This window comes from Aphelocoma coerulescens, chromosome 3, assembly GCF_041296385.1.
Source record: "Aphelocoma coerulescens isolate FSJ_1873_10779 chromosome 3, UR_Acoe_1.0, whole genome shotgun sequence".
Lineage (NCBI taxonomy): Eukaryota > Metazoa > Chordata > Aves > Passeriformes > Corvidae > Aphelocoma > Aphelocoma coerulescens.
Genome location: NC_091016.1, coordinates 24,887,545 through 24,907,828, shown reverse-complemented (window position 1 = coordinate 24,907,828; position 20,284 = coordinate 24,887,545). Strand labels below are relative to the sequence as shown.

The window sequence follows — 20,284 nt, the reverse complement described above, 5'->3', positions numbered from 1 at the left end:
AGTGATAGTTATAAATATCCATGAAAAATTAAGTGTAAAAATAATGAATTGTTTGTTACATAAATTAAGTAACAATTAATGTTTTCTCTTTCTGTTTGGAAGATAGGATATTAAAATAGCGTTGTTAAATTTCCTACTGTGAACATAATTTCCTGATTCTTTTTTACAACACATTATCATAATGTCAATAAAAGACTAAAACTAACAAATAGAAAGAAACTTGCCTGATGTATGTGTAACACAGAAGGTTATAAAGTTGTCTTTTATGATGGCTGTACAATATAATTTTATTTAAGATCTAATAGCAAGTTGATTCAAAGGGTAAGACTTACAAAGTCATTAAAGCAAGTAGAAAATTGCCTTCTACCATAGTCACCCAGTCTTTTTAAATCAAAGAGTTTTATTGTTGGTACATTTGCAGGAGGTAATTGGGGAATGAGTTAGACATCACACTCAGAGTCCTCAAGCTTGTCAACAAGAACCATAAAATTCACTTGAAAAAAAGAAAAGTCAGTTTAGAAGGCAAATTGCAGAGAATAGAGGGAAACAGAATCGTAATGTTTTGACCTCTGCTGTGTCTATCCATAATATGGAGAAGCTACTAAAATATCCTGTGATTCCATGAAAACTTAATTGCTCCTACCAGAAAGAACAAAATGTAGAGGTTTTCAAATGGGTAGCAGTAGTAGACAGTTGAAGGAGGAGGTACAAGTTGGTTCCTTCTCCTCCTCTGCATTGTGCTGGTCAGCTGAATAGAGAAAGGTGCAATTCTACCCCCTTCATCACAGCAGTGGTCCCTTGTCAGCTGTGGGGCAGGGAACTCTGATTAGGCACGCTTTTCCCTGGAAGTCAATACCTCTGTGCTGACACAATGAGATCCAGTCCCTGAGGCATGATCCAGGCTTTTGTTATTATCTCTTATGGGCTGGTTGACCCAATTGGTTTACACATTAGCTTTTCAATTTTATAGCCTTAAGTCATGGAAGACCTCTTCCTAGGTTTTGGTTTTTTTCTCCACAGCAGAAAGTAAAATTGGCAGTCTGTGCCCACCAGCCACAAAAACAGAGTTATGCCAAACAACTGTGTCCTGAACTTTATGGCTAATTAGCTGTTGAAGCTGTGCCCAAGAAATAGGTTCTGTTGCCCATGGGAAGAAGTGTGAAGCCACTATTAATGTCCCAGCTCATATCTCTTAGTAAGTCTTATGAGCAGTGCTGCTTAAAGAGACTAAATGTACAACAGGGAATTAAAAATTATAGTACCCCTTTCACTGACTGAAATATTGTAAACTTGTTACACTGGGGCCAGGATTGGTGTCAATGTACTTTGTGTGAAAAGTGCAATAGAAGCATTAGTATTTGACAGCCCTGGTTGAAATAAGTGAAATTAATGGAGCTCTTTTCATATACGACAAGGCCATGGCACCCCTTTCATGCTGCTTACAGACAGAGAAAAGTCAATACTTTTTTATTACTTGATGCTGACCTACATTTTGCACTACAAGTGCCAGGCCCACTAATTGGTTTCAGTTGTGAGAAAAGTTTGCCCCAAAGAAACACTGGAGCAGATAAATCAATCTTTTTTAGGGTAGCTTAGTGGGTTTTGAGCACTTGAAATGACATTTGTGTTGTATTGACAGAATGGGTTGTTACACTCATTTTGTCATGTCAGAAGGCCCTGTACTAGTTGGAAGTATTGTTAACCAGTATTGATAAATTTGCTGAGAATAAAAGTTAGCTGGATCAACATTTTACTTGTCTAAAAGCTTGCTGTTTCTGGTTTGCTTCCTTGTTAGAGACTTCTGTGGCTATTAAAAGGTCAGGAGGCTTACTATGACAGCTCAATTTAAGACTCTAATTTCACTATTACAAGCATTAGGATCATAGGAAACACTTAAATATGACCACTTAGTGTTAAACAGGTGGGGTTGTGGAGTGTAGCTCTACAGTGACACTTGGCAGTACTGCCTGGTTTCCAAAGGAGTTGTGCATGTGGTATGTCTCCTGGCTTTGTGGGAAAGCAAGATTGCTCAGTGGCTTACCCTATGCTAAGAACGTACCTGCTGCAGGGACATTTGTGCAGAATTCCCCACTGCATCCTCTAAAGCCTTGGTGTCCACCTGTGGGTATTGGTTTCAGAGTATTGTTTCCTGGTTTTACTACTCAGTAGCATGAAGATAGAATTATGATTCCAGCAGCTGTGCTCATTTTTCAGTTATTCCTTCTGCCATTAATTAACAGAATTTACGTTTAGAATGGGTGTTTTATATAGAGAAGAACAGGAGAGACCTAATTCACTATAGGAGCAGCAGATACAATTCCAGCACTACAAAAGAGTTTTTCTGAGGTCCAAACTTTTCATGGATTGTTGACCTTTCTCACAGCACATGGTGCCATGGTTGCCATAATGCATTTGTACATTGTCTTTAGTATTTTTAGATAGACTCAGAAAAGGACTCACTGCTCTGAATATCTGCTATAGATGGAATGCTTTACATTACAGACAATACTTTTCATTATACAATCTATATTTGAAACTTCTGCACATGTTGCTTCTACTCACCTATGAAGGAAATCTATATTGGCACAACCAAACACAACTTTAACCTCCACTTATGCAACCAAATCCCTGCTTATTCAGCAAACCCAAATTTTGTCATTACAGAGAAAGGAAAGACTATGCTATACTATAAATCAGATAACGTGAGCTTATTGTATGTTTATTGTTCCAAGTTTATCACATGCTTAACAGCTTCATAATTATTATGGACTTCAGAGATTTGATACACGAAATTACCTGAAGTGTGTGTGCAGGAGCTGAGAATAAATGCTAATAATAGTGCTCTCTGCCTTACAATCTGTGAGTAGATATGCTACTGCTGTTTGTCTGTTCTTGCTTTGGTCTGAGGCAGCTGACTTTCTACTTCATTACATTTCCAAGAAGATACTCAATTGTAATTCCTATCTCATTTTGAACTACATATTTATATTACAGAATATTGTAGAGTACTCTCAAAATTGCTTGGGAAGAAACACTGTTAGTACAAATTTGTTTCTAGAATATCACAGAAGGCATTTTCAAAGGCCTCCAAACCAATATGAAGGTCTACAAGGTCTTGTTCATTTGCCAGCATTTGTACGTGATCTGTATTTATGTAAGTCTGCATAGTCAGATGAAAAATGTCTTTGGAATTTGCTTTAATAACATTCCAAATATAGACTATGTAACCATTTGGCAAGTCTAATCTATGACATCAGAGTGCTGATTGAGACGAATCTTTGGTGGCTTTATGCCACCTTTTTTGACTCCATTGTTTCGAGCTGATGAGCTCACAAGCTCAAGTAGTCAAATGTATTGAAAGGGTCCTTAGGTTTTGTTAAGCTCTGTCAGTTGAACTTGAATCACTTACAATTTACTAGCATGAAAGGAGTCAAAGCTGGACAAGTTTAAAAAGGAATCATTACAAACAACTTTGTTGGGGAATTTAAAAGCAGGTCTCAGTGCTGAGAATTACAGGTATCCAATACTGAGAATTATATGGCATGATTTAAGAATGCATTGTGGAAAAATTCCATAAAGCTCAGCTCCATGCTCCTGTGATCCCGAGAGTGCAAAACTATAAGGTCAAGCTCACCAATATGTGTGAATTCATATTGGTAAGCCTATTCATTCCAGCTGCCAACAGTGAGGAACTGATGAACTAATTTTGAAGAAGCCAGTTTTTCTCCACTCACAACCTATGTTCTTCAAAAGGATTATTTACATAACTTCATAACTTCTATGCCATGTAGCAAATAGCTTAAATTCAATATGATTCCTATCAGAATCAATGAGCAGTGCATTGCTGGGCTTCCCTGCATGTTTTGAGTTGTCATTTCACCATCACATTAGATGGATGTGAGAACCTGGCTTCCAATTCCTTTCCCTTTATGGTGCTACAATGGTACAGTGACACAGACTCTCTTCAGTTCTGTGAGGTAGATCTTGCAAGGCCAGGTGGTGTTTTCAGGCCTTACTTTATCTCTCTGTCAAAATCTGGTTAAAATCTTTATCTTCAAATACAGAAACAACAGAAACAAGATCTTTTTCTTAAAAACATATTTATATTTTATATTAATTCTAGCATAACATTTATCTAGTATACATTCTTAACTTCTTTGATTAATGTAACTCTAAAGTCAGCATGCTTTTATTTATCCATCAGACTCTGTAATGTTTCCTAAATGTGGTCAAACATAACTGCTGTCGTCATAATCAGAGCCAGTTGTTTAAATGCTCAGTTGTGAGTATCTAGTGGAATAGTTTTAAATAACAAGATAAACAGTACAGCTGCCAAACCAAAGTAATCTTACACTGAGGGGGCGTGTGGCACAGAAAATTTCCTCTTTGTCATTTTGATTTGAGTTTGAAGCTGGACCTGGGCTTAGTTCCAGCTCAAAAACACTGTTCACTTCAAAGGCTCCTAAATCGTCCCAAGGAGGTAATTTTGGCAGCCAATTGTTTTTGTTTGGCCAGGAATCCTAATAGCAAAAGCCGTCTGCTCCAGCAAATGAAGATCTCTGTATACTCAGCCTTCCCATTCCTGATTTTATCCTGATATGGGGGGTGCACAGGTTTCACTGGTTTCCCTGTCTCACCCAATGTTCACCACTTGTTAAGCTGTTCACGATTTGTTAAGCTCTACGTAACTGTCCTGAGCATTAATTAATAAGAGACTTCTTATGTTAAAAATAATGGATATCGTGTTCTGCTCTGAATTACTGCTTAATCCTAAATTATTGCTGGATTATCTGCTTGCTTTCTCAGCAACTAAAGCTGGTTTGTTGATTTTTCCATTCCCATGAACAGAATTAGTCTGGTTAATTTACTGAATTAAGTATAACTAGCTTCACTTTAGAAGAAAACCATTTGCAGTTGTGTTGGAGATACTATAATATTTATTATAATAATTATATGGACAACTTTTCCTGCTGTAAGAAGGTGCTTGTGATGCTGAACAGACACTGAAAATTAGAATATTATGCCATGCTTAAAGTTTAATATGAAAATAAGCAAATGGACTGTTTCTGTTGAACAAGAAATTGGCAAGTAGAAGGCATAGAGAAAGATTAAAAAGTAAATCTTGTAAATCATTTAAGAATGGAATAGTACTCGCTTTCACACCACACACAGATTATTTAATTTTGAGTGTATATCTGCCTTGATATTTTAAAATTTATGCACCAGAATTTTGGAGGGATCATAGTTAACAAATTTAATTATGAGATGTAAGAAATGATATGGTTCCAGTTTGGCAACGTGCAATGCAGATGAAACGCAGGTGGGACCAGTCAGTGTTTGCATGATGTTTACTAGAATTCAGAGGTGCTCTGTTTGTAGAGATGCAGCTGAACTGTAGTTTGTGAAGCAGCTAAATCCAAATTGTCCAGGGAGTGATAATTCTGCTTCATGTCATTAAAAAAAAAAAAAAAAAAGTTTTTATTCTCTTTTTAAGAGAAAATGAAACCTTTCAAATTGGGAAATGAGTTGAAACGATAAAACTTTTCACTTTCATTCACTCATGGCCTCAGACATCCCATGAAGATGTTTCAATTTCATCCACTTGTGCAGAGCTACTTGTTGGCAATAGAAAACAATACAAAGTATTCAGAGAGACTTCTTAAAAATGAACCATCAAATCCTAGAAAGCTGAGAGTTCATCTGTGGCATATTACTTTCTAAAAGTAAAAACTGTTTTAATGTAAACCAAGTGTTTTCTATTGTTATACTATCCTCAGTATTTCAGGTTCAGAGAAAAGAATTTTATTAGGAATGCTGTAATACCTTGATCCTAAATACCATGGACTTGCTAATCATTTACCAGAGTATTTATTAGTAAGTAGACAAATAAAATATAGTTTAGAACACTTAGTTTGTTTTACTTTCTCGCTTGTTGGCTGAATTGACATTGTACTCTTAAGGCATAGTTTCATTTGTGTTTCCGTTATTCACTTTAGATTTTTAAGCATTTGGATTTAAAAAATTAAATGTAATAAGTAAGAACTTTTCCTGGGAAAAAAACATGTTCAGGGATCACCCTGCTTCTCCTAATCAATTTGTTGCCACTAATACTTACGTAATATATATTAATTTTTTTTTACCATTTCTTATGTGGCTGGTTTAGTATCCATATTTCAAAGTTAAGCAAGGTAGAAAAGTTAAAATATAGCAGGGCTGTTGTGCTTTCCTTAACCTACCTGGTTGCCAGGGAGGAGAATAAACTTTTGTTTACCATGATTTGCCAAAGACTCTAAAATCTAGTTTCTAGAGCAGGAAATTTCTGCAGTTCTTATAGTGGCTGAGAGTTTAAAATACATATTTTCTTGTAATTAAAGCAATTCTTGTGCTCCTCTTCAAGGTAATATTCATATAATGTAAAAAAGTATATTTAATATTCACTGTTTTGCATAATTTGCATTCTATCTTACATTATGAAATGTAATGAGAAGACAATATTTAGAGCCCTGAAATACCTTAAAAAAAAGGCAAACCCATTTAAGCTTAACATCATTTTTTGTCTCTCTTCTCTCTAGGACTTTGAAACACTGTTTTCATCGATTGCTCTCTTTGAAAAGTTTGGAAAAACTTACTCCAGCACTGGGCAAATAGTGTAGTTGTCCTGGAAACTACAAACTATAAGACACATGAAAAGTAGTCAATAAATGTATTTCAGCAAATACACGGCAGCATGTTGACTGAATGTCCCATAAAATACACCTTTTGTGATTTGTACTGTGTCTGAAGTAATGTTAATTGATTTTGCTTGATATTTAGGCAATATGGCTTCCAAGATTTATCAAAAAATATTTTTTTTAAAAAAATGTATCTTAAGAAAATTGTTTCTGCTGTATTTTATTTAGTATAAACAACTTAGGATACAAAACCAGAGTCATCAAATAAAATACTCGGAATCACATTTCTTTATTACACATTTGTAAGTGAGGTTAACTCTAAAAAAGGAAAAAAGTTTAGAAATTTATATCTCTTTTTTTTTCTCACAACTATAAATGTATCTGGTTCATCACGGTTGTTCATCATCGTCAGTCTTGTTGGGTATTCTTAACCAATCTGTGACTTCAGAAGTGCAGGATAGCCATCTACATGGAAGATAAAATACTATTTAAAATCCTGTTAGCATTTCTGTGGGTGAAAGAATTTCAGTCTTGAAAAAAAAAAAGTTCTGAAAACATAGATACCTTATTACTGGGTCAGTTTTTGTATTTCCACTTAATTTTCTTTATCACTACCTCTGCATTTACTCCTAGTCTCGTATGCTGTGAGTACATAATCATGTGATGCTTGGTCAGAAGAACACATTTGATGACACAAAACTGATACTTGTTTCCTCTGCCCCTTAGCAAGCAGTCCTGCAAAATATTGAGTTCCTCAGAGCCCATCCACTTCAAAAGGCTCAAGGAATTCAGCATCATGGGAAGATCTCAGCATATCTAAAGATCAAACTATAAGCTGATTCTTAAAATCATGTGAATTTTTACAGGAGTTTTATGCTGAGTTTTCTATGATACCATATTTGCTTTTCATATCATTTGACTATATTTGAATCAAATATATCTGTCTATCTGTTACTTAGTGGTAGGCTTTTTATTACTAGTTTTTTTTCATTTGATTCTTCTGGCCCTATAAATGTGAAGAAAACGTCAGTGTCTGCTTGTATCAATACTTTCTGAACCTGGTCTAGTGGAAGGTGTGCCTGCTCATGGCGTGGGGGTTGGAACTGGATGATCTTTAAGGTCCCTTGCAACCTCAGCCATCCTATGATTCTATAAACTAGGAGTCACAAATTTCCCTTCTCTAGGTTTTTGCCTGTCAGGCTATCTGAAAAAGTTTTACTGCTACCACACACCATAGTAAAAGCCCTTCCAACTCCATTCCAGCAGATTGCAACAGCAGACACTGGGCTTTACTGGTATTACTTTATGGAGTTTGTTGTTTTGAAGCTTTAAAAAGTTTATTTGTATTAAGAAAAATTAAGTTTGGAAAGTGGGAAGCAGCCACCCCAGCTGCTGAGTTTCCCAGATAAGATTTAATCTGATCCAATGTATCAGAGTGCCTTAGTTGTTCCTGGAAGGGATTGAACATGAGACACTTGTGCAAAACTGTTGATGAATAAAGATGGCACAGTAATTTTTATATGTGGGAGCTATCTATTTGATTGCTCCAGCTTTAAGGTAGTTCATTACAGTAATTCACCCTGTGTTGCCTCTTTAACTTCATACCACAGTTTCCCATCAGTCCGATTAGAAATGGCAATGCCTTTATCAGATTAATCTTTCTTTCTCTTTTTTCCTTTCAGTGTCTCTGACCCCAGGACAAAGAAAAGCCTCCCACTCAGCCCGTACTGCAGGGTGGTAGTGCTCATAGCTGAGGGTCCAGAGCACAGAAGGAGGTTACACACTTCCAAAGGGAATTGTTTGATACGCAGACACCTTTCCTCCTCTTACCAAAAAAATACCAAAACTTTTCTGTTTCTATGCAGATAACCAGAAACATTCTTACACAAAAACCAGGTCTGTTTACTTTATTAGATAAATAAACATCCACAAAACTAATAAAGTAGCAAACATATTACCTGTGAGGTTTGGATTTTGGGCATCTTTTGCAAATTGTATTCCACAGGGAACCCAAATTTCTTTATCTGGAGTTCAAACGAATTTATGTCATTCATGAGCATATAGCATCCAAACTATTCTGTGTGGCCACAGTATAATCCCGGAATCCTTTTATTTCTCATTAAGTATATCCATCACTTACTCATTTACATTTAGACAAACTATTTAATAATTATTCTAGAGGGGCCATTTTGTTTTGCTGTCTTGCTTAAATCAAAATGTTTGCATGTAGCAAACTTGCAGTTTTAACTAAAGCCAGTTAAAGCTAAAATTTTGATATTTCTATTCACTGCAATAATATAATGAACAAGACAGGAAGAATTTTGATGACGTCCTTATGTAACCAACTGTCTATCAGTATAAATACTTTTTACTTTACTCCTGTGTAACTTTCTTACTGATATAGTTTCCCCTTCTGTTTTATATATCGACTTGCTTTTTCAAGTATATTTGAATAATGTTTTTTTTAACATTTTATGTATACTCTGGGTTTTCCTTATTAATGAAATGGTTGTTTTATAACATGCTATGTACTTCAGAGAAGACATTTCTGTCTTATAGGAGATGTTAAAATCTATTCTCACAGTACAAAGTCTTAACACACAGAATGGCACCAGAAAATGAGCTGAAAATTTGTAAGGAACTCCTGGACCTTGATGAGCCTGCAAGACTTGTAGCCTCTTAGAAATGTAGTTTACTATGACATTTAGCAAAACTCTCACAGCAGTACCTGAAAATCAAGAAGAATCACTGTGATGGTAAGGAATTAGACAAATATCAGTCTTCAGAAAAAGAGGAATGTATTGAATGTATTTCAGTTAATTGTAGTTTAACAAATGTGAATAGTAAAACATCCATAGCCAAACTACAGCAAAGGACCACATTGCTGTTCTCTGCAATAACAAAATAGGGCCTTCAGCATCCAGCAAGACAAGAATGATCCTTGCTTTCCAGCAGAAGAAAAGTAGTTTTTGTAATTTGAACTGCTTTAGTTTACATGTGCAGAGGAAAAAAAAAAATACTGTTTAGATTTTTCCTACTGTGTGTCTGCAGAGGCTTAACAACACCTTTATAAAACAGCACATACTGGGAAGAACCCATCCTCCCAGCACACTACCAGAGCATCTCATGATGTGTCACTTAGATATTTTCGTCTTACATACAAAAAGCCTGGAACCTAATACCTTGATGCCCACCTATATCTGAGCAATTTGTATAGATCATCGACCTTAATAATAATGATGTTATTTGGTTTGTATCAGATGCATTGGCCTATGTGCCAGGTGCTGAAGGTTCAAAGCTACTTTGCACCTCTTTGCTAATGGCCAATGATCTTTGGATTCAACTACTTGTGGGGATGACAGTGCTCGTAGAAAGATGTAGGCAAAGGCATTAAAAGGAAAGAGCTATGTGCAAAAACTGGCTCACAACCTGTCTCATCCTGAGAAGCTTCAGGTATATTAGAAAATGTCTGGTAACATCTATTCTTACCAAAACTATCTGCTGTTGCTCAGTGGATTAAAGATCCTTCAGTACTGCTGCCCAATAGTTTTTTTGACTGCTACATAACTGATGTAGTAAACACAGCAAAATCTCTTAATTTAGGTAATTTAAGAACTGTCTTCTGGGCTGATCCAAGATGTTCTCAACACTTGTGAGGGAAAACATTTAGCTTGCAATGCCCTCTAGAGGCAGATTTGCCATAGTAGTGGTGGTGCCTGCAGATAGGCTCTTCACTTTTCTGGTCCTGCACACTGGAGCTTTCAAGAAACAGGTTTGGAGTTTTTTCTTCTATTTTTCTTTTTTTTTTTTTTTGTTTTTGTTTTTGTTTTTGTTTTAGTTATCCACATGTCACATTTCTATAGGAGCAGAGATCTAGAAATTTTAGGTGATCTGCAACTAATCTAGATGCCTCATTCTGGACTTGGACTGCAGGGGCTTTCAAATGAGATGGGGCCATATTTAAACTGCAAAGCAACATGGTGATGTTTGCAAACAATAATGGAGTTTTACACATCAGTGCTTGAAATTGAATAAGACTCTGAAAACATGCAAATTAAAAATATTTCTAACAGCTTACTGTTATTCCAAAGGATCTGTTTGCCACAAGCCTTCCATAAACCCATGGCTCTCAGTTTAATGAATTTAGAAGTTCTGCTTAGTCAAATGATATTCTCTGTCTTTTCCTGGCAGCCATGGGCTCCTATATGCAGAATAGCAGAGAGTGAAAAGCAAAAGAGGAGCATAATTTGTTAATATCAAAATCTGGGTTATCCCATACTAAAGTAGAAACACTACAGCTACAAGGGAGTCACATCCATGTAATCCGAAACAGAATTTGTGCCTTGAAGCTTTTGTCTTCATTCATAGAAGATTTTTTGGGATGAATTTTCTTTCACTAGTTGACAAAGCTTTCTGGTAGGCCTGGAAAAATGTCAGCAAAGAGGCTTGGGCAATGCTGGCTTGGCTTCATATTTTACATCTTTTAATAGTTCAGCTCATTAATGAGAAAATCATCTGGCTGCTGGCACAATCAGATGCAGTCACTTATCAGTACATTGAGTTCAGTTTATAGTACTCCGATTCATATTCATGATCAGAGGATGCAGTGGAGCAATTCATTTGTGCACTGCTGCATTAAGCAATCACTGCCAAAATGTGACATATTGAGAGTTTGCATTAAACTGCTTCCTTTGAGCATCTTTGAGTAAAGAAAATCCCAAGTGCAGAAATCTGTTGAGATAAATCACTCAGCCACTTCAAGAAAATTGTTGAGATTCTATGTATATAACAGTTAAAAAAAAATCCATTTACTGGTGCTATTGTACGTGTGACATGGTCACATCCTCAAATGCAAGTTTAATTATTATAACAGCTAATAACATGTACAGACTAGATCAGAATTATCCCAAACTGAACCCTCTTTTTCACCCTTAATTTATTTATGCTGTCTAATGAAAGTTAAAGTTGTTCTTGTTTTGGCTGAAGATATTCAACAATGTCAAAACCCCAGCCTTTTACATTCTATATGTCATGGTACAAATAAGGGGCACTTGTAGTTGCAGTCTGGACAAACTCACAATGACTCAGTTTTTAGGAAGGGACAGTGCTTATAAATTTGAGAGAGATGCATCTTGTGTACTATTGTGAGAAGAAGGTGAGGCTAGGTTTAGTCAACTCACTTATTCAAAGTTTGTAGCATGAGATGGTGGTGATTCCTTGTCCACATTCTTCATTTGATTCCATGAGATCATTTTCTACTGTCAACCTTTGTCATCTTTTCTTCAGGTTTATAAAGTCTGAGCTACTCAGTGGTAGGAAAAGAAAGAAAGAGAGAAAGAAAGAGAGAAATAAAAAGAAAGAGAGAAATAAAAAGAAAGAAAGAAAGAAAGAAAGAAAGAAAGAAAGAAAGAAAGAAAGAAAGAAAGAAAGAAAGAAAGAAAAGAACGAAAGAAAGCAAGCAAGAAAGAAAAAGAAAGCAAGCTAGAGCTGTAAGTCTGTGCTCATTCATTCATGAGCAAAACAGGTGCTAAATTTCCTCTGAATGTGCCCTTAATGTAGCTTCTCTTGCTTGAGTCAGATTGTTCTTGGTTTTTCTCATTGGTATTTTGATCAAAATCTGGGCCAGTGAATCACTGCTAAGAGGAGAAAATTCACATAATATATTAAAAAAAAAAAAGAAATGGGCTGCTCATACTTTTTGTAGCAATAATAATCTCACCTATGCCTAGTAATCACCTGCGTTTCAGCACTGACCAAACAGTCACTGACATGGGTCTCACTTCAGTTCAGAAGCCATTTGTTGGCTCCATTTTTCCTGTTTTTCAAATCCATGTAGGTGACATTCTTGTGTACCTGCTAGGAATCATTCACCCCCATGGTTTTCTTTCTTTGAGCTTTGCTTTTATCCTCTCACTGGATCCATTTCCCCTGGATCCTAGGATACTTTTACTATATGCTAATAGTGGCATAAAAAATCTTCAATGGAAATTAGCTGAAGATCAATTGGGAGTAAAAAGCTCAAATCTTTAAAATATTTGTTTGCAATATTTCTCTCCCTCTTAAGATCCTGCATCTCCTCCACCACCAAGTGTTGCCATCTGCAGATGAGAGGAGAATTGGTTTGCCATCAATCTTTTGCTCTAGACAGCAGAGCAAATGGAGTATTCTGAAGCAGTCTGTGTGGCTCTTAAACAAAACACGGACATTTATTTGAATCAGAAGGGTCCTTCTGACTTCCTCCCAGTCTCCTGAACACACCTTTGACAGCACCATAAACATAATCATTATGCAACTCTTAGTCTGACTGAATAAGTTTATATCTTAATCCCACTCAGAATATATCAATGTATCTTATGATATATTTTCTAAAAGTTCAAATAATCCTAAATCCTCCTTGGTCCAAATGATTACTTAAGTTATCCATATTGCTAGGCTCTGTTTCCAGTCTTTTACAATCAATGGGGTCACCTACAACTCCCCTGAAGTACGTAGTTGTTGTAGTGTTAAACTAGATACAGAAGAGCAGAGAAATATATATATATACATATATATACGTCTATATATACATATATATATAGTCTGCTCCCAGGAACTTGTGCTGTCTAGTGAGCTCCTGCTTTTTTTTATGAAAAGCCCTGGAAGCTATTTTGTTTTTTTCCTGAATGGTGTAACACCCTTGTTCTCACACTTCCAAAGAAAGGGTGCTGACCTGAAGTGTGGCCAGGAAGAAGCATTGTTGTGACTGAAGCCCACTGTCCTGCAGCCTATAAACAGTGGTCCAAAAGGAGACCCATGGAGTTCTCCTGCACAGCAGTGGCTACCACCAGCAACCTCCCTCTGAGCAGGGCCTCTCAGAGCCAGGGAACTCTCACATTTTCTGTACTCAGAGGATCACTGAATGACCATGGATCCTGGGCTGACACCCCAACTCCTTCAGGCTCAGCCCTTCACCCTTCCAGAAGATGCAAAGGCATCCAAGGTGAGCATTTCACTGCCTTCGAGGGGAATTTTTCACAGGTACCTTGCACTGACTCTTTATGCCTGTGTGCATACAAGTGTGCAAATGCTATGGCAAATCTGGGAGAAAGGCTGCTCTTTTAGATGTTTAAGTACCTGAGATATATAAGTAAGTTAGGCTGGTAAAGAAGTTAAATTTAAGTTATAAATCAAATTTAAGTACTTTTGAGTGCCTTTAAGCCTTTAGGCTGTACTCCTTTTTGTCCTTGCCCTTTCTATCCTTTTGTCACACGCACACATACACACACACACACACAGTTCTCAGTTTATTTCTGTTTTGATGGACTGGATTTTGTTTGTTGCTTTTTTTTCTCCTCAGTGTGCCTTAACCATCTCCTAAGTAGCAGAGTGAACCTTTGCCAATGAACTCTGTCATGCTGTCGCTTAATATTAAATCAGGTATTTACTGATCCCCTCGCCGGTGATTCTTTAAGTGAACTCAAACACTCATTTGTAATGCTGGGACCTTACTGGGGGCTACTGGGAGCAACTGGGAATGGCAGGTGTGTGCTGGAGGCAACTGGGATATACTGGGAGTGAAAGAGATCATACTGGCAGCAACAGGAACCATGCTGGGGCAACTGGGATGATTGGGAACGAGTGTGCTGAGAGCAACTGGGATATACTGGGAGTGTCTGTACTGATACTGGAGGGGCCAACACTGGGAACAACTGGACCATGCTGGGGGCAACTGGGAGCAACTGGAAGTGACTGTGTCTACACTTGGCGACACTGAGATGGTACTGGCGGTGACTATAGTAGGGGCAACTGGGATCACACTGGGAACACACTGGGAGGAACTGGGAATCCCTGGGCCCATGCTGGAGGCAACTGAGACCACACTGAGAGTGACTGGGATCATACAGGGAGTGACTAGGAGCATGCTGGGGGAAATTGGGACCCCATTGTGGGGCAATGAGTATATACTAGGAGCAATTGAGATCACACTGAGGGTGACTGAGAGTGGCTGTGAGCAACTGGGATCAGATTGGAAGCAACTGGGAGCAACTGGGAGCATGCTGGAGCAATTGGGATATAGTGGTAGAGAGACTGTATACAACTGAGATCATACTGGGAGTAACTGGAACCATATTGGTGGTGACTGGGAGCAACTGAGATCACGCTGGGAGGAAATGGCATCACACTGGGAGTGGATGGGTTGATATCGGGAGCAGCTGGAACCGCGCTGGAAGCAACTGGGATCATCCTGGAAGTGAATGGAACCATACTGTGAGTGGCTATGATCACACTGGGATCATACTGGGAGAGACTGGAATTATAGTGGGTGTGAATGGAACCTGACTTAGAGTTATGGAGAGCTACTGTTTCCACACTGGGAGCCAACTGGGGACAGGCTGGGAGCAACTGGCACCTACTGGGTCCACACTTGGGGCTACCGGAAGCAACTGGGAGGGACTGGGATCATACTGGGAGCGACTGGGACCAAATTTCAAGCTACTGGGAACAACTGAGAGGGTTAGGTCTTAGGGTTAGAGTTGGGTCAGGGTTAGGGGATGGGTTAGGGCTAAGGTTATGGTTTGGCTTAGAGTTACATTTATGTGTGTGTATATATTTTTATTTATATATTTATATATTTATATCCACACACACTTGTCCAGCTCTCTGCCCATTACATTTTTTCAGGAGTCTGTTTTGGGGATAGACCTTGGTATGGTTTCACAAGTTTTGATGTGTCTTATTCAGAACAGATCCTCCTGTTTGCTGCCCCTTTTTCAGATATCAAAAGGAAAAGAAATTTAATACAAAGGGAAAAGAGAGTGCAAGTTTGAGAGCCATGGGGAACAGGCAAAGAAAGTAGTGACTGGAAGAACCCTAGAAACCATCCTGCTCATGTAGTCCAGCTAGTGACATATACTGTGAGTATTGGGAGCACTTTATCCAGGCTTTAAACAGGAAAATGGAAGGGAAAGGACTGTTCTGGACAATGGCATGAGTTACTGAGGGCTTTGTGCAAGGCAGTAATGGCAGTACTTCTTCATCTATGCACAGTGACTCAAAGCCAGATCTCTGTGGTAAGGAATTTGCTGTAGACCCATGCTGCCCACGAGAAGGCAGGAATTCTGACTGAGACCACTTTCCATTGCCTGGTAGCACAGCTCCTGCAAACCTGTTAGTTCGTCACTTGCAGTCTAATGCCAGTTGTGGAGGATGACCGTGACAGACAGCTGTGTCTGTTAGCATCGAGAGAGAGCTTATGTCTGACCTACTTCTGGCAATGATTAACACATGATTTAGCTCTCATTCATTTCTATTCATGGTCATATATCTCACAGCTGTTGCTGAACACCAAGAATCAGGAAAGGTTTTTGATGACTCCATACAAATGCATCATCAAAGGGTGAGATCTAGTCATTTACAATAGCAAGTTATGATTCTTGTTAAAAACAAGAATACTTTCTCCTGTTGCTCTCAAGTTTTTATTTCTGTTTAAGCACCAGCGCATTCTAGAAATGTTAAAACAGTGATGGTGTATTTAATTTCTCATAAAAACTATCAATATGCTTATTTAATTTCTCACAGCTCACAGTGTTGAGATGAAACCACCAAATAAAAATAAGTTTAATAATCATCTTTGAGATGTTTGAAAGATTTCCAATTGTACATATTCTTGTTCAACATTTTATTTTTACAGTGGAGACTGCATGATTCCTTCTCCAGTGTAATTGTACCAAAAGGTACAAATTGCTTTTGCTGCCTCAATATTTAATCCACTTACATCTCTGTCAGGTTAACAAACAAGTTACAAATCTATGGTAAACTGGGAACTAGCAGTGCTGCAATAGTTCCACATGCATGGACTTAGAAATTCACAGCTTTGTTAGGAATGGCATGTGGAAGTTCATTTGAGGTTCAGTAGCAGTCTGGTAGTTGACCACATGTGGACTGGGAGAGTATCTCCACGGACTGAAAATGTTTCTGGCAGGTTTACTTATCTACCTATCTATTATCTAAAAATGTAAAGAGGCACATTGTGCAAGCATAGCCCTTTTGTGGGAGGTTTTAGAAGCTCTGAGTAAGGGTGGGTATGTGTGAGGGTTTGTACATTTAATAATTTGCTTGAATTCAGAGAGCATTACAATTTTTGAAAATCTCTCCCATGATACCATCTTGAGATCCCCACAAATGACTAATGTAAAATCTGGCTCTTGAGTATCTTTATTTCTGTCCCCTATAATTTCCTTTCATTAGTTTGGTTCTTCTTCAATAATGATTGCTCCAAATATCAACAGATTTTGACAGTACCTGCTCACATCTCACTTGTCTTTGCTTCCACTCTGCACAAATCTGATAGATATAGACAAACTTGTAAAGGTGATCAGATGCAAAAGATTTTCACAGCTGTTCTTGTTGAGGGCATTCAAGCTGGAAAAATGTGTTCTTACATCATAGGTCTTTTTTAAGAGCAGATACAGAATTGGCAAAGAAAGTACAGGTATTTATTTACAAAGCTGATTGTATTAACAGGTGAAAAATATTGTTCTGATAATTTAAGAAATTAGAAAAAAGTGAAACTTGTGTTTCAGTCTTGTGAATATTTGATGTAGTTTTGTTATTCACAGATTTTTCTCAAAGTCCAGCAGCTAGCCAGAACTAATAATTTACTTTTTTTTATATATAATGGTAGGTTTATGTCCACTTGGGAAGAAAATAACAATGTCTGTGCCAATGATTCTTGAGAATTCTTTCTTCTGGGGAATCTCAGATTCCATTATAAATATGAAGAGCTTATATAAACAGCTGAAATTTGGAAGACTCAGATTTTCTCCTCATTATGTGTACATAAAGATAGATGGAGAGAAGATTCACCTTGAACAAGTCACTACTAACCTTCTGCTGAGCTTGAGAACTAGTAGGCTGCCCCAGTTTTTACACTGATAAAAGGAGTCTAGCCATGCTGTTTTCTCAAAATATGTTGATAAACTGTCTCTTCACAGCAAGAACACATTTAGCTGATACATCTGTTACTCAGATTGTCACATAGAATTAGGAAATCAATTCAAATATTAAGTATTTTATTGCTATCTAGGAGTTAGAAGCAAGGACTAGAGGGATCAGTCTTGGCACTTGCTATGCAGAATTTTTAAATGAATAATCTTAGAAACAACTCAGTTTATTCTCTAACAAGAGAAAGTAGTTAAAGATGGCAAAAGGATTTTGCTCAAAATTTATTTTTATTTTACTCAAAATTTTATAAATAGAAAAAATGGCTTTACAAGAGAGATTTAAAATCTAACTGAGAAGTCAGAGTGTTGGGGCTAACCCTGGTCAGGGTCCTGGCTGTGGGCCCAATCCAGCAGTTCCCTTGGTTTACTGGGCTATTCAGACACTGTTTGCCACCCCTTGCTGTGAACCACTCCTGGGACCTCAGAGGGAGCAGGTGTGTGTTTTACAGCTCTTCATCATAATACTTTGATGGGTTGCTGAAAGTGTTTGCAAAATTGGATATTCTTAACACTTTGCAGTTTTTGACAGAGCTGACTTTTTAAAAAGTGCACCTAAACCTCAACATTAAAGAAGGGCAAAAGTTATTTCTATGTCAACTGTAATCAGAAGCTGAAAATAGTTTATTCATCCTTGTGATCCCAGTGATGCCCCTTCTGATAACGAAGCCTGCTGGTATTTGTTAGTCAGTGATGGATTCTAAGACAGATACCATCTCTGGTTTTATGTAACAAAGAAAGTAATCATGTTGATTTTTTCCAAAATATAAAATACTACTAACAACGCCCAAATAATCTGAATCTTTACTTGGAGACCTGAAGTGGAACCTATTAGATTAGAGTTACGTGCAGAGCAGAGAAAATTTTTGTGTGTATCTCTGTCTGTTCCGTTGAAAAACTATGGCAGGGAGCCTCGAGAAAAGATCTAGTCTTCCCTTGTCCACAATTTATATCTTTTCTCAAAAAAAAAAAAAAAAGAATAGGCAGGAAAAGTAGTGATGCATGTCTGATATTGATGGAAAGCAAGTATGTACCTCATCCATTGAAAACATTGATCAAGGCCACTTTGCTCTTTTTTAATGATGGCCCCATAAATCTGCCAGTATCAATGAAAGTCACTGTTATCTACTGAGGTTCTAAATGGCTCTGCTAAGGAAGCTAAGTCGTAGCTAATGGTTCTTTGCATCCAGGAGCCAAATTGTCATACTCTCCCCTTTCAAAACTCTTCTGCTCCTTGTTTAGTTTTTGTTTCCCTGTTTGGCTGTGTTTTTCAGTAAACTGCACATGAAGAAAACCAGGACATGCTAAAAAAGAGGAAGAAATTCCACATACTCGTTGCAATTCTTAGTGAAGGGGTTTTAATGCTGAAAAGCTCTTCTCTTAGTGGGTTTCAGTCAAGAAGGATGAGAATCCAATAGGATGTGGCATTTTTCTGAGAATACAGTCTATAGAATGTGATTGAATAAAAATCAAATTGAATAAAAAAGGCCTGGAAAAGTGATATTCCTGTTACATATCAATGTATAGTCTGTGGTTCAATACCAAATCAGATATAGGATTAGTAAACCATTTGATTTGACTATTTAAAAAGGCCAGACACCATATGTGGGTGCTAAGAAGATCTGAAGGAATGAGCGAGGAGGTGGGATCAGGCTCATCATAGTTCACAAACTGTGTTTAAATATATGGGCTTGCTCTGCACTGCTGTGCTGTCGGCCAGGAGCACAGTTCCACATCTCCCAGTATGTCAGTGATTCCTCAGCAGGACCAGGGTAGGCTGAGGAATCTTTCCTGGGTCCCCCAGTGGTTGCCAAACAGGGTTTGCCATTTCAATATTTTATACTACATATGTTCAGGATTGAAGTATATCCTCAGTGGAGGACTTCACCTCACACAATGGGAAGCAATAAATAACCCTTCTCTGAAGAGATGGTGAGAACACTTTGAAAAGGAAGTTTAATTATTTTTTGCCTCAAGAATATCAAAGAGATTCTCTAGACAGATCTGAGTGTATCTTAGTTATCTTTGCAATGAAATCCCTCCTTAGCCTCGCCCCAACACACATTCCTGTGTAGTATGTACATGAATCTCAGAAACAGATGGAGTATGCCTTACCCAGAATCTAATCCTAGTGAGGTAGAGAGGCCAGATGGTCTCACTTTCCAAATGAAAACTTTCAGAGAATCTTTAAACTAAGCAAAGATTTTATTAACATTGATGGCTGGATATAGTGTAATACACAGAGAAGATTAATTAGAAACCCTAATTAAATGTAACAGTGTAAAAGAACCAGAGCACTATTTGGCATCAAACAGCCTTTTAAGATTCTTGTTGAAACCTGGAGTCCTCAGCATGGCTGAGCTGCAAAGCGAACAACAGAAAAGCAGAAACAATGAGATTTACTAAAAGGTGCCAAACTCAATTCTACATGCAATCATTTCCTGTATTTTTTTATAGAATCATAAGAGGGCTGAAAGGAACCTTTAGAGGTCGTCTAGTTCATCCCCCTACCCCAAGGCAAGATCAGCTATACCTAAATCATTCCTGACAGATGTTTGTCTAACCTGTTCTTATAAAGCTCCAATCACAGATTCCAAAACATCCCTAGGCAATCTATTCTGGTGTTTAACTATC

The 20,284-nt window shown here is 37.6% G+C and overlaps 1 protein-coding gene across 1 annotated transcript in view; it reads left to right on the top strand.

Moving 5' to 3' along the window:
• SPATA17 (spermatogenesis associated 17) overlaps window positions 1–6,716 on the top strand; it is a 95,690-nt gene extending 88,974 nt beyond the window's left edge. The window contains exon 10 of the mRNA XM_069009518.1: window positions 6,573–6,716. Within this exon, the coding sequence (XP_068865619.1) occupies window positions 6,573–6,653 (81 nt within the window). The 3' untranslated portion in view covers window positions 6,654–6,716. The remainder of the gene's footprint in view (window positions 1–6,572) is intronic.
• The last annotated feature ends 13,568 nt before the right edge of the window (window positions 6,717–20,284 follow it).